Genomic DNA, 14,202 nt, shown 5'->3' with positions numbered 1-14,202 from the left:
CCACAGATGAGAGGCCTCGAGGTCGACCTCTGCCCCCCTGCCAACACAAACTGCAACCGGTCGGAGAGAAAGGAGGAGAACCACCGCAACACGGTGCCTCCCACCCCCAACTCTTCCAGCCGGTGCAGCATGATACCATGGTCGATGGTATCAAAAGCCGCTGAGAGATCTAACAGGACCAGAACAGAGGAGCAACCCCTGTCCCGAGCCCTCCAGAGATCATCAACCAATGCGACCAATGCCGTTTCCGTGCTGTGCCCAGACCTGAAACCCGACTGGAACGGATCTAGATAAGATGTTTCCTCCAGGAATTGTGGGAACTGTCGCGTGACCACACTCTCAACAACCTTCGCCATGAAGCAAAGGTTGGAGACAGGACGGTAGTTGGCCAATATTGCCGGATCCAGGGATGGCTTCTTGAGGAGAGGCCTCACCACCGCCTCTTTCAAGGCAGCGGGGAAAGTGGCCCTCACTCAGCGAAGCGTTGATAACACCCTGGAGCCAGCCTCGTGTAACCTCCCGGGAAGCCAGTACCAACCAGGAGGGACACGGGTCCAGTAAACATGTGGCCGCACTAAGTCTCCCCAAAATCCTGTCCACATCATCGGGAGTCACAGCGTCAAACTCCTCCCAGATAACATTCTCAAGACTATTATGCTAAATAAACCTACAGTTAGGGAAGAGATAGAATGTGACTGCAAATTTGGGGGGGGGCACCCCCACCCCAGTGGATGAATTATTGACAATTTCAGCAATTTATCCTGCTCCAAAACAGCTCTGTCTGCCTTGGTTTCCTGGTCTGTGATGTCACATCTCTTTTGATTCCTTCCTCTGCCTGGTTCTTGTTTTAGCACTTGGCAATGAATGGGGGGCTGTCCATTAAGTGAAAGAAATTTCACCTTCCTGAGCTGGCAGCACATTCTCTCCAATGGTGATGAAGCCTGTTAGGATATGGTTTGAGCCTAACTATGTTGTCCAGGCAATATAAGTGTACTGTAACTTTAAGCTGTAACTATAGTATGTGACTTTAACGCTGAGTCATGCTGTAATCACATAATTACTGGTTGTAAGAATATTTAAGCAAGGTACTGCAACGTGTTCAGTTGCTGCTATGATCTGAGAGGAAGCTGCAATGCTATGCTGCTGTTGATGATGAAGCTGTGATGACAAGCTACCATTGAGAGAAGTTGTTATCTGTAATTATCATTGGATGGATCTGCAACCATCGTGGTTTGTGAACCAGAGTGAGTTTGTTATTCTAACCAACTACTGTTTGTTGGGTAAGAAGATTCTGTAGCTACTGGACTGATTTACTGGCAAAGACTTGGAATTTGTTTAAGGACTATGAGACTGTTTTTCTACTATAAAGTAAGCTTTTGATAAACCAGTTTGCTTAACTCTTATTCATTGCTCTCAGCAACGTTTCTCTGTGCAATCTACTCTGCTGGTTGGTAACACAACAACAATAACCTTAACAAAGCCATTGAAACAAGGAGAAGCCCTACTGTGGGATGTGAATCTGTATCAGCCCCAGCCATGCTCTCTTTCAGCTGCAATGAGATCAAGCAGGGTCAATCACCCTGCTCATAACCAATGCTGTGTTTGGGTTTCAGAGTGTTTTTATTTCATATTTTGGGATGGCACTCTAGTTAATCTTTTGAAAGGCATGAATAATAGACTACAAAATGAAACTTCCGTGCAATCCCATTATATAATGACACAACAGGTGAAAAATACGTTTGTGCTTTGAACATTCTATCCATGATTGTTAGGAAGGCAATTTCTGATTTGCTGAGTAATGCTAAGACATCAGTGTTGGAGCTCTTTGCTCAATTGAGAACAGCAATAGTTTCCTCAAAGAGGGGTACCTTCAATCACGTACTATATTCTGCAAAATTGAGGATAATGCTTGGAGGACAGGAAAGGGAAAAAGGAGGAACAAGGAGGGGTAGTTGGTAGATGGGCTAAGAACTCTTCAGCCAAGAGATGGGGGAGGGGGCATTGAGAGATTGGGGCAGTTATAATACATATTTCTTGTTAGGGAACAAGGGGCCTGTCAGGGTGAATTGATTTCCCAGATTTCCCAATGATTAATACGGAATGATCCTCACCCCTGAGTTTTATATTTTTAACACTTTCACAAAGTTATCTGAGCACACTAACTCCCATTTATTTCTAAGTACGTTGTTTACTCATAATCCTGCCAATGTTCCATTAAACTGCACTTCTTAGTACTCTAGGCAGAACTACAGTATCCTATAAAGGGGAATTCAATTATATGCAAATATAAAAACAAATGGCACAGCTCTACATATATGTTTTATTTATCTTTTAGAAGAGAATGTAAACATATAGTAATTTTTTATTGTGATGTCCCAGTAGTATGATTTCAATTCCAGGTATCTTGTTTAAAGACCAGCAGCAAAAGACAATGCACTCACTCTTCCAACAGTAATTTCAGATAACAAAATGATTTCTTATTCAGATATTTCAAAGAAATAAGCACAATACTGAAACAAAGAAATAACTTAAAAGATAATTGCCAAAACCAAACGTTAAGTACAAACTTAACAACTGTTAAGAGTGTCCCTTAAATTAACTAAACGTACTTTACAGCATTACTCAAAGCACAGGTCCAACCTAATGTGCAAGACACCATTTTAACATTGTTTAAAGGTGTTACAGTCTGTAAAGAAAACACCCAAGAAATTTTAGGCTTTTGTGATATACCCATATACTTTCTCAGAGGAGGAAGGCTGTTTGTTTTTAATAAAGTGTTCTGCAAAGAGTTGTATTTCCAGCACAGCAATGAAAAAGCAACACTGGACATTTACTCAGCCAAAAGCAGTCGGCCAATTTTGGACAGGGGATATTGAAGAAATGCTGAGGTTGGCAGGAGAACAGCTCAAAACTGATTTCCACAGTTGGCCAGACTAGAGATGAACAAGGGCCCTCAAGAAGGGGAAGAGTTTTTCAAACAAGGAAGGATGCTTAAGGCAGAGAGAAAACTAAAAACAAACATAGGCCTGATTGACCCAAAGTCTTGAATTCTTTTTTCCCCATCCCATTGATTCGTCTTTTCAAAAGGTACACTTTCCCACCAGCAGATACTTATAAGTACTTTAGTCAAGATAACATATTTAGCAAAATTGGATCTGGGATACTTTGATATTCAAAACCACTGCTAGATTTTAGTTGGCAATAGCTTCATGGATCTACAACTTACTTTGACCGCAAAAGATTTTTATTATAACATTGCAACATATAAGATGCAGAAAAAAATTAGCTGAACTAAAAATGCTTTTCATCTGGCAAATTCTTAATGAACTTGAGTCAAATTAATCTGAAAACCAGGATAACTACCAAAATTCATCTTCAAGATACCAAAGAAAACTTCTAGTAAACTGCTCACTTATCTGTTCCCTACTGTTTTTTTAAAAGTGCACATTCAAACATCTTTTTGTTTATTTCCACAGCATCAAATTGCACATAGTATGGATGTCTATAGGGAACAGTTAACAGGGAAAAGTGTTCTCCGGATTGTGGCACAAAGGAACATCAGCATCCAAGTGAACAACGCCTTCTTTAATCAAATAACATTTACAAAACATTACTCAATTTCCAGTAAGGGCCAAATTTTCTCTAAAAAAACAAACAAACCAGAATTGTTTTGTCCCTCAAGACTGAACGCTCTGAGATCCTCAGCTCCATGTACAGTGCAACTTCTTGTGACAGAAGTTAATTTTTAACAAGCTATTCTCAAGGCAGGGTTATGCATTGTGCTTCCGATATAAATGTTCATAGCACTCTATAGAATAACTAATAAAAAATGATTCTTGCCTTGTGAGAAGCCTACTCTACACACACAAACAAGAAATGGGGCAGAGCAGATGGAAAATATGGGGTGAAGCTGATATAGCCTAATTCTGCTGCTAGTTTCTTTTCTTGTTCTGTAAGGATTTTAGTTTTATGCTATTCAATTATTTTGCTACTGTTTACAGTAGATTATTATCTTTGTTTAATTTTGTTAGATTTTGTCCAGGTCACTTTTGATGCTTCTGAAGAAAGACTTAAAAACATTTTGAAGTACATATCATTGACTTTACATTACTTATATCCAGCAGTTCATTTGTGTAAATAATAGCACAGAAAATAAATAAAGCCGATAGATTTCAAGGTTAAAGTATACACAGGTAATATTACAACTCCTACTCAATCTGTTATCCAGAAGAGATAATGTATCAATGATTCAACCCACAACACAACAGTTACAGATAAGAATTTTGCCCAACCCTTTTCAGGGAAGACTATTGCTGTACATCTCTTGCACTTTCATCTGTCGTTATATTGCTCATATGTGTACACTGCTCATACATTTCCATAAATACCTATGCAATGCCTGAAGTGGATTTTTGTGGAAGTTGTGATAATCTTTAATAAAGTAAGATTGCAGGATGTGGAAGTGGAATTTTGAAGGTTAAACAAGATCACACACATACAGAAGGGAAGAAAAGTAGATTTTGACTATACAATGGAGTAAGCCAATGGAGGTTTTCTTTCCTGAGAGGCACACAAAGCTTTGCTATGTTCTCCACTTATTTGAAACAGCCTTTTACATTCAGAGTATTTTCTCACTTCACAGATGCTTAGCCTAGTGCTCTTTCCTCCTCACTAGTCTTACCTTTGCTATGAAATCTGCCCTGAGGATATTTACATCTAAAGGAGGCTCAGATATTTGATAAGAAATAAATATCTTAGCTTATGCAGTACTATGCTCTAATTTGTATCCCCTGCAAAGATCTATGCATTGGGCAACACATCCTCCCTTATCCCAATCTCAAAGTATATCCCAATGTGGGTATTCTATATGCCCAATGTGGGCATGAACTATGTCAATGAAAGAGGTGGAGTGGAAAAGGCAGAGAACCTGTTCTCATTGATCTAGTGCTCTCAATATGAATGGGGGCCTTTCCACTAGAACGCACCCTTTTTTATCCTTCCCTGTTGCCAAACCAGAGGACCTAAATTATTCTTATGAGCAAATTCATGCAGGAAGCTCATGAAGATGCACATACATGAACATCGCTTCTTTCTGGAATATCAGGGTTTTGACTCTCTTCTACAGAACATGGGCCAATAGATAAGCACCACTTGCTCCAATTCTAGTACATTCACTTAAAGTAATAAGAGTGTTAGTATTCAAAACAAAGTTCTTCATTAATAATGTTGCAAGTCTCGGTCAATAGGTGCCCATGAAACTAGTTCAGATACACTGTGGGAGAATTTTAATTTCTATAATAGTACTAGAAACATTTCCCCAGTAACAATACTTTACAAATTTGCACATAGTTAAAGGGTGGTATCAACAAAACATCTGTATCTTATGTAACAAATTCAAAACAGCTGGACTGGGCATTTGTTGTATAATAAAGTACTGGAAAAAGCCAGTCTAGGATATAGTACTTTGTCTAGAGACTGAATAAAATAATGAAAAAGTACTGAAAATAGAAGTGCAACAAAGAATGGCTTAAACTCTAATTCGGTGAACAAGAGCCTGTAGTTCCTTATTTCCTTCCTCCTTTCCCACTGGTAAAAAGCAGCAGGAAAGAGAACCCAGAATAAGATTGAATAAAGAATGCAAAGTATAAATTCTATAGACAAACTGAAATTGAAAATAGAACAATACAAACAATTAGTGACAGACAACCTGTAATCCATATGTGGCTCCTACATTTTTTCTTCAGAAACTGGCAAGAAATTGATTTAATTTCTTATTTATTTCTAAGAAGGAAGGGGAAAGAAATGCCATTTAGTGTCCACCTCCCATCCCAGGATTTAGTTAACCCCACAGAAGCCTCACTTCCATCAATAACACTATTTTACCCATTGCAATTTTAGCATTTCTTTTAACAAAGTGAAGTTTTTAGACCCATAAATATTGTTTTATAAAGATGGCAGATAATCTAGACAGAGTGAGCGAGAAACTATTTTTTGGCTAGATCTAAAAGCAGATAGAATCCTGAGATCCAGAAACCTCAAGCTGTTGTCTAAGACAGGATACTGCCCCTGACACTGCCATGGCAAACCTACATGGGTTGCCTATCCCAGAGCACATATGAAAATCTCATTTGGAGAGTCTATTGGGGTGATTCAGTGATTGTTCTCACAGCAGGAGCTGCCTCTGGAACGGTTGGAGGAGAATGATAGAAGGACGTTGTGTGGTTCCTCTGCTGTTCTCGAAGGTAAGGTGGGATGGATGAGCTTTTGATATGCAGGATCCTGGTGTCCATTACTTCAGTATCTATCTGCATCATAACTTCATAGTCTTGCCCATTAATTATTTTCTCTACAAAAGGACAGAAGAAGGAAGAATTAATCAGAAATATATATCTTGTGGATATTAAAGGAAAAAACAATCCATGGTCAACATCACTATAGGATAGAGATACATATCAATCAATGACTTCACTGAAGCAATGGTGGCCGTAATTTATTTAGAAAAACGGCAGGCAGACAAAAGCAAGAAAATTATTTAAGATAAATAATAAACCTACTTCTAAAAGAAAAGTCAAAATACTTCAAAACATCCTGTTTATAATAAAGGCTTCACTCTTTCAGATTTAGTTATATTTTTATTTATCCTCTTTTGAAGAATGCTCAGCAAATGCTGATGGTGTAGGATCAATTCAAGCAGTATTTAAAAGCCTGAGAATGTTACAAATATTATTGTAATATGGTTTTAAGCAAAGTGTTTTTGAAAGCTTAATTTGCAAGGTTGAACACTTCTAATTTTTTAGTTGTTTAGATAATTTTATTGTTGTAACTTCTAATACTCCAATAACTATGGAAAAACTTTTGCCAGTTTATTCCATGGTTAAGCCGCAATAGTTCTCAATCTTTTCAGTTCCTTTTGGGATACCCTACTGCCATTTGGTATTATCAAGGTATAAGCAACATCTTTTTTCAGGTACTGTAATGTCTGGTGTATTGGGGTATAATTGAATTGAGAAGTCTCATAACATTTTACATGATCATTCTGAGTGACTTTATCAATGTTGTCAGCATACCTATACTTTGAGATCTCAAATTCATACCTTTTAGATACATTCCAATATATTATTTCTGCCATGCATTTTTTAATTTTATAATCTGACAGGACAATTTTGCTACATCTACTTATTGAATGGTTAACAGCGGGTTGTTTTTTTTTTTGTATGAACTATATTTGAAGTTGCTTCCAGTTTTTCAAGTTTCTGTTTTTCTTATTATTTTGCTAGTGCCTATTCTTGAGGTGCAAATATTAATCTTAGTGTTCGACTCGAGATGGATGCAATATGAAGCTATTGCTTTTTATTTCTTTTGACCATGCAAAAGCTTTATCTTTCTAATTTTTCATTCACTGTTTTCTGTTTTGATTTTTGCATGCTGCCCTTGATGCTGTCACAATCAAAATATTTTCTTTGAACACATTAATTATCATTTTTTCTTTGCCTGGGTTTAGGTAATCATTTAAATCTTTGCTCATTTCCACAACAATCACAACAAACCAATTTTCTTTGGTATAAATGCTACACTCTTTGGATGTAGCACATACTGTACTGTTGTAAGTTTTCAGGTCTTGCAATTCAAAGCATTTAATTTGGCTTGTGTTCAGTCTTACTGCTGGGCAGCATATTCCAGTGACAGCCTAGGTTTTGATTATATTAATACCATTCTGCTTCAATTTAAAACTTTTCTAATTTGTTTGATATATTGAGATATGTTTTTCTTTTTCATTTGAGTTTGCAAGGTATTATTTGCTTCTAAAATGCCCAAATATTTTAAATGTTCTTCCATTGTCAATGCTTTGATTTTAGTATCATTCCCATTTGGGCATTCAAATTTTTCCTTAACTTTTATTGTGGGTGCTATGCACTTATCCAATCTAAATTCCATGTTGATGTCATCACTAAATCATATTTAAAAAAAGTTGTATTTTCCTTCATTATTCCAAATCATTTCTGTGGTGCAAAAGTGATTTTTCCCCTTTTTGCTTGGATAAGTCCTACAGTAACCTGATGGCATTTCATTCAAAATGATCATCAGTGGAATCAGAGTGATATAAAAACAATGGAGACAAAAATTATCATCATAATATAGAATAACAGAATTAGGTTAATTGTTCTCACTGTCAGTAAATTTCTCCTTAATGCTAGATTGGATCTCTCCTTGATAAATTTCCATCCATTACTTCTTGTCCTGCCCTCAGGTGCTTTGGAGAATAAGATGACCCCTTCTTTACTATGACAACCCACCAAATATTATAGGGCTGTTATCATGTTACCCCTAGTCCTTCTCTCTGTTCGACTAGTTATAACCAATTCCTGCAACCTTTCATTGTATATTTTAGCCTCCAGACCCCTTGTCATCTTTGCTGCTCTTCTCTGCACTTTTTCTAGGGTCTCAACATCTTTTTTGTATTATGGTGACCAGAACTGGATGCAGTATTCCAAGTGTGGTCTTATCAAAGCAGTATAAAGTGGTACTAACGCTTCAGGTTAATAAAGAAGGACTTTGATCCCTCTTCTGATTGGCGGACTGCATTGGCTTTTTTGGCAGCATTAATGAGAGTCCTATTTCTAATTATACTTGCTCATCTAAACTCAACTGGCATCCATATTCAATTAAAGAGAAAGCATTTAAAATGTGTCCCTGCTTGATGATTTTCCCATAAGGATTTAGAAATGAAAGCTAAGGCTGGTTTTGTAATTCTCAATTTTATCCCTGTTTGGTGACCAACTAGTATTAAACAGCAGGACGTTCTTCCCTACAGTCTATACCAAAATGATGGAAACCATGCAATCTGGAATTTCCCCCCAAATGACCTCCAATGTCCTCATTCTTTTCTCCGTTGTGTTCCAGGATGATTACAAGAGTTAATATAGGCAAAGAAGATGAGTTTGAGTAAAAAGGGCAACAACATACTATTTTAAGAATAAAATTTTTATCATACAGGATAGTCTTTATTTGGGGTCATATTTATTTGGGTGAAATTATTACATTTAGGACTAGAAGTACATTTCTTCAAGGTCACAGTAGCTCCAGACTTCTGAAACACTGCCCACAGTCTATGAAAGTAATTTGTCCTTTTAGAACAACATCAGGGCTGCAAAACTTTATTTAAGGCACTTCTTAACATCTGTCGCATTTTGTCACCTCATACAGAACACTAATAGGTAGAACGTTACCTGCCTTTTGTTGCTTTTCTTTCCTTTTGGGGAAAGTGTGGTGCAAATGAAGGAAGTTTTACCAAAACTTCTCATTTAGTGGGGATTTATGGCTCAGGTTCAGCCAATTATTTGATAAAAAATTTACTTTGAGCCAGATGAATTTGTCTTATGTGAAAGACTGAAAACAGGAGCAGAAAACTGAACTCAAAAGAGAAGCTGCATCTTTTGGGAATGAAGACTTCACTTCTACCATGTACTTAACTTTTTTAAAGCTTTATCCATTTGCCTTCTAGAAAATAAGCATCAGCAATTGTTTATGCCTGTATATTGATTATTTTATGAATAGACAACCCCCCCACCCCCACCCCGGAAAAGTGCTTTAAAAATGCTCTCAACATTACAAACATATCCACCGCCTTAAGAGTTTGTAGATTCCAACCCATGATATACCAGTAACTTCAGAGTTTCATTTTAAACCTTGTGTTGTTTGTTACAAACATGAATCTATTAAAAAAGAGTCCAATGTTACCAATATGCAAATAACTCCACATTCTATTCTTAATTTTATCTGAAGTAGTTGTTCAAGTTTTAAATTGGTGGACGTTTTAAATTAATTTTAAATGAGAGGCTAAGAGCTTAATTCAAATGAATCGAGTTGTTTTTAATCATTCAAAACAAAGATGAGACAACAGTGATTTCACTTCTGTGAAATCTGATTTTTTTCCTCCTGGGACTTGTGGGCAGAGGAAGTTTTGTCCTGCCTCCGAGACCAACTTGCCTGGTGAGCAGAGCAACTGGGCCCAGCTGGAACACCCAAGGACCTAGTCTTAGTTACCAAAAGCCTCTTCTCTTTCATTCCTTCTTTCCCTGTCCTTCTCCCTATGCACCCAGATTAGGTACATGGCTGCCTCCTGGAAGATACAGGACTACTGGAAGGACCCTCAGCTTCAGATGACCAACATAGCAAGGCTCTCTCTTTTATAGCAATGGCACTGTGTTGGAAAAATGGTTGAAGCAGACTACTGGTTCCTCTGTTGCTAAATTACAGTATTTCTTTCAACTGTTGCTCTGTTGGTCAATGGCAATGGCAATGGCACAAAAACCTCACACCTACATAGATGGCTAGGAAGAGTGAACTGAAAACTAGATTTTTGGAACTGTTCCTCTCTCCCTTCTCAAAACAGACCAGACTAGGACATATACCACTATGCCTTATATATTCCTGGATTCAGCCCTGAACTAGGTGGCCAAGATTGCTGGCAGTTACAAATGGTATGCCATTTTGGGAAGTATATAATACTGGATGTGATGATGAACCCTAACTCTAATCCTTGGTTGTATTCCATTTGACTATTGTAACATATTTACATAGGGCTGCCTTCACAAGCATTTAGAAATCTAAGATAATTCAGTTGAGGCCAGACAACAGAACATATTCCTTTCCAGGGAGCAGTTGACTCCTTAATCTGAGGAGCTTTGATGGTTATTTGGTGCATTTCTGAGCACAATGCAAGTTACTGTAAATTATCATATACAAAGTCCTAAACAATTTGCAATCAGAAGGCTCAAATTCTCCCAAATGAGCTTGGCCTTGAGCGAGGCCCCCTTTATCCCCCATAATCACAGGGAATATGAAAAGAAAAATAACAGGGGTGGTTTTTTTTTTTTTTTATAAAATAGTTTTTATTGAATATAAATATTAAAAAAGACATACATAACATATACACAACAAACATTTATACAACATATACACAAAAAGAGTGTAATTTCTTCTTAAGCATTTTAAGCAGACCACAATCCACTATTTATAAATTGGAAAGGGGAAAGAAGACGTAAGAGATGGACAATGAACCAAAGATTATGTAAAGAAAAAGAATTTAATTTGATGTTAGAAAAGGAAGTAAAAATATTCTTCCAGATAAATAAAATAGAGGAAACCTCTTTACAAAACACATGGGATACTTTAAAAGCATATATAAGGGGCCTAGTAATAGCATATACGAGGAAAAAGAATAAAGAGAAGAAAAAACAATTAGATAATTTAGAGAAAGACCTAAAACAAATAGAACAAAAACTCCAGGAAAAGCCCCAGAACAAAACAATAAGAGAAGAATGGGAAATGATTAAGCATAAATTGAATTTGATAAACCAAATAGAACTAGCCCAAAAAATAAAAATGGCGAAACAAAACTATTTCGAATACGCAAATAAAACGGGCAGATGGCTAGCCTATAAACTGAAAAAAGAACAGAAAAAAAGAATGATATACCAATTGAAAGATGATAAAGGAGAAATTCAACATAGTAAAGAGGCCAAAAAAGAAATTATTAAGAAATTTTATGCGAACCTATATAATCAGGGGAAAATAGAGGAAGACAAAATAAAACAGTACATAGGGAAATCAGGAATGCCAAAAATCACAGAAGAACAAAGAATCACTCTCAATAGGCCAATAACCAAACTAGAACTAGATGAAATACTGAAAAAGCAAAAAAACAATAAAACACCGGGACCCGATGGGCTACTGGTAGAAATATATAAAACAATGCAAGAAGTATTGGGAGAGAATATGTTGCGATTATATAATGAAGCTATGGAGAAAGCCAAAATACCAAATTCATGGACAGAAGCCATAATAACAATCATTCCAAAAGAAGACACAGATCTCCAGTTAATACAAAACTATAGACCTATTTCATTATTGAATGCCGACTACAAAATATTTGCAGCAATCTTGGCAGAAAGGATTAAATTAGTATTAAATACATATATACACCCAGACCAAAATGGATTTCTGCCGGGACGCCAAATAAAGAACAACATGAGAATAATACTTAATGCTTTAGAATATTATGAATCACACCCGGAGAAGCAGGCAGCGTTGGTTTTTCTTGACGCCCAAAAGGCCTTCGATAACCAAAATTGGAAATTTATGATTGAACAACTACAAAATATGCAAATTGGGGAAAAATTTGGGAAAATTATAGCAGAAATCTATACCAAGCAATCAGCAAGGATTATTATGAATGATGACATAACAGACAAATTCAATATAACAAAAGGAGTCAGACAAGGCTGTCCACTTTCCCCCCTACTATATATTCTATCGTTGGAAATCCTGTTGAAAAAAATTAGAGAAGACCAAGGAATTGAAGGTTTAAGGATCAATAGAGAAGAATACAAAGTTCAAGCCTTTGCTGATGACTTAGTGTTTTTGACAGAAAATCCTATGGAATCTATATCTAATTTATTCCAAAAAATAGAAGAATTTGGAGAAGTGCTGGACTAAAAATCAATAAAAGTAAATCAAAGCTAATTGTTAAAAACCTTACGGAAATCCAAACAAAAGATTTGACAGATAATATACAAATTCAAACAACAAAAAAAATAAAATATCTAGGAATCTGCTTATCTACAAGAACATCAGCAATTAAAGAAAACAATTATGATAAATTACTAGAACAAACAAAGAAAGACTTAGAAAAATGGGAAAATTTACACATTTCATTCTTAGGAAGAATTTCGGCCATCAAAATGACTATATTACCTAAATTTTTATATTTGTTTCAGGTCACCCCAATTAAAATAGATAAATCGTTTTTTGAAAAGCTGAATAAAATAACATCTAAATTTATATGGCAAGGGAAAAGGCCACGAATAAAATTTAAACTGCTTCAGGATACAAAAGATAGAGGAGGAGCTGCACTCCCTGACTGGGAGATATACTACCAAGCAGCAGTACTATCGTGGGTCAAAGATTGGATAGAATTAAAGGACTCTAGAATTTTAACAATTGAGGGACACGAACTTCAAACTGGCTGGCACTCCTTTATGTGGGATGAGAAATACAAAACACATTCATATTTTAAAACACATACAATAAGGAACTCACTATTACAAATTTGGCTTAAAATTAAAAAACAACATTATATGAAGATACCAAATTGGCTAGCACCGACTGAATCAATTAGGCACCCAAACTTAACAGATAAGACAAAAATAATTAGATATAAAGATATAATTGACTATCAAGGCAAACTAAAGACAAAACAACAATTGGAGATAGATTTACACAGAGGAATAGACTGGTGGACTTACACTCAAATACAATCCAAATATAGAGAACATATAAAAACATATGAAATTTATAATCAAAAACAAGAAATAGATAAAATTATATTAGATTCAGAAAATAAATTAATTAGTAGAATTTATAAATTTCTCCTACGCTATAAATTGGAAGAAGAGACAGTCAAAGAAACGATGATCAAGTGGGCTCAAAATATCAAACACACAATACCTTTGGAAAAATGGGAAAAGTTCTGGCAGGTAAATCTAAAGTTAACGAAAGCAACGGCGTACAAGGAAAACAAACTGAAAATGTTTTATCGGTGGCATATGTCTCCAACCAGATTGGCAAAAATACAACCTAAAAATAGCCCAATTTGTTGGAAGTGCAAAAAGGCACAAGGGACTTTCTATCATTTATGGTGGACGTGCCCGGCAGCAAAGAAATTTTGGTCTAACATCAAAAAATGGTTGGAACAAATAACAAAAACACAGATTGAAAAAGAACCAGAAACATTTTTATTAGGAATATTTAACAAATCATACCCTAAGGATATCAAATATCTTACAATCCATATATTAACTGCTGCAAGAATAACTTACGCAAGAAATTGGAAACAAGAAAAAATACCAAGTGAAACAGAAGTAATAGGGAAAATTTTAGAATGCGCTGAAATGGATAGGTTAACCAAAGAATTACAAGAAAAAGAAGAATCAGACTATTATAAAATATGGAATAATTGGTATAATTGGTTAAAAAATAGAAATATACAAAAATATAGGGGATATATTACCGATTGATACATATATATGTAATAAAAAATATTATTAGATTAAAGAGAGGTGAAGGAATATATTATAAGTAGAATTGTAGAACGTCACTCTGAAAAAATGCTTAAGGGGTGGTTTTTTTTTGATACACTAT

General features: G+C 35.9%; 1 protein-coding gene across 6 annotated transcripts in view; it reads right to left on the bottom strand.

The window, feature by feature from the left end:
- Positions 1-2,302: 2,302 nt before the first annotated feature.
- ATF6 (activating transcription factor 6) overlaps positions 2,303-14,202 on the bottom strand; it is a 111,951-nt gene continuing 100,051 nt past the window's right edge. For all 6 annotated transcript variants that reach the window (XM_034409792.3, XM_034409796.3, XM_034409791.3 and 3 more), the window contains one exon: positions 2,303-6,346. In XM_034409792.3, the coding sequence (XP_034265683.2) occupies positions 6,138-6,346 (209 nt within the window). In that variant the 3' untranslated portion in view covers positions 2,303-6,137. The remainder of the gene's footprint in view (positions 6,347-14,202) is intronic.

This window comes from Pantherophis guttatus, chromosome 3 (assembly GCF_059756535.1).
Source record: "Pantherophis guttatus breed Tessera chromosome 3, ASM5975653v1, whole genome shotgun sequence".
Classification (NCBI taxonomy): Eukaryota; Metazoa; Chordata; class Lepidosauria; order Squamata; family Colubridae; genus Pantherophis; species Pantherophis guttatus.
Note: the sequence above shows the minus strand (reverse complement) of the source record. Positions and strands in the feature narration are given on the sequence as shown.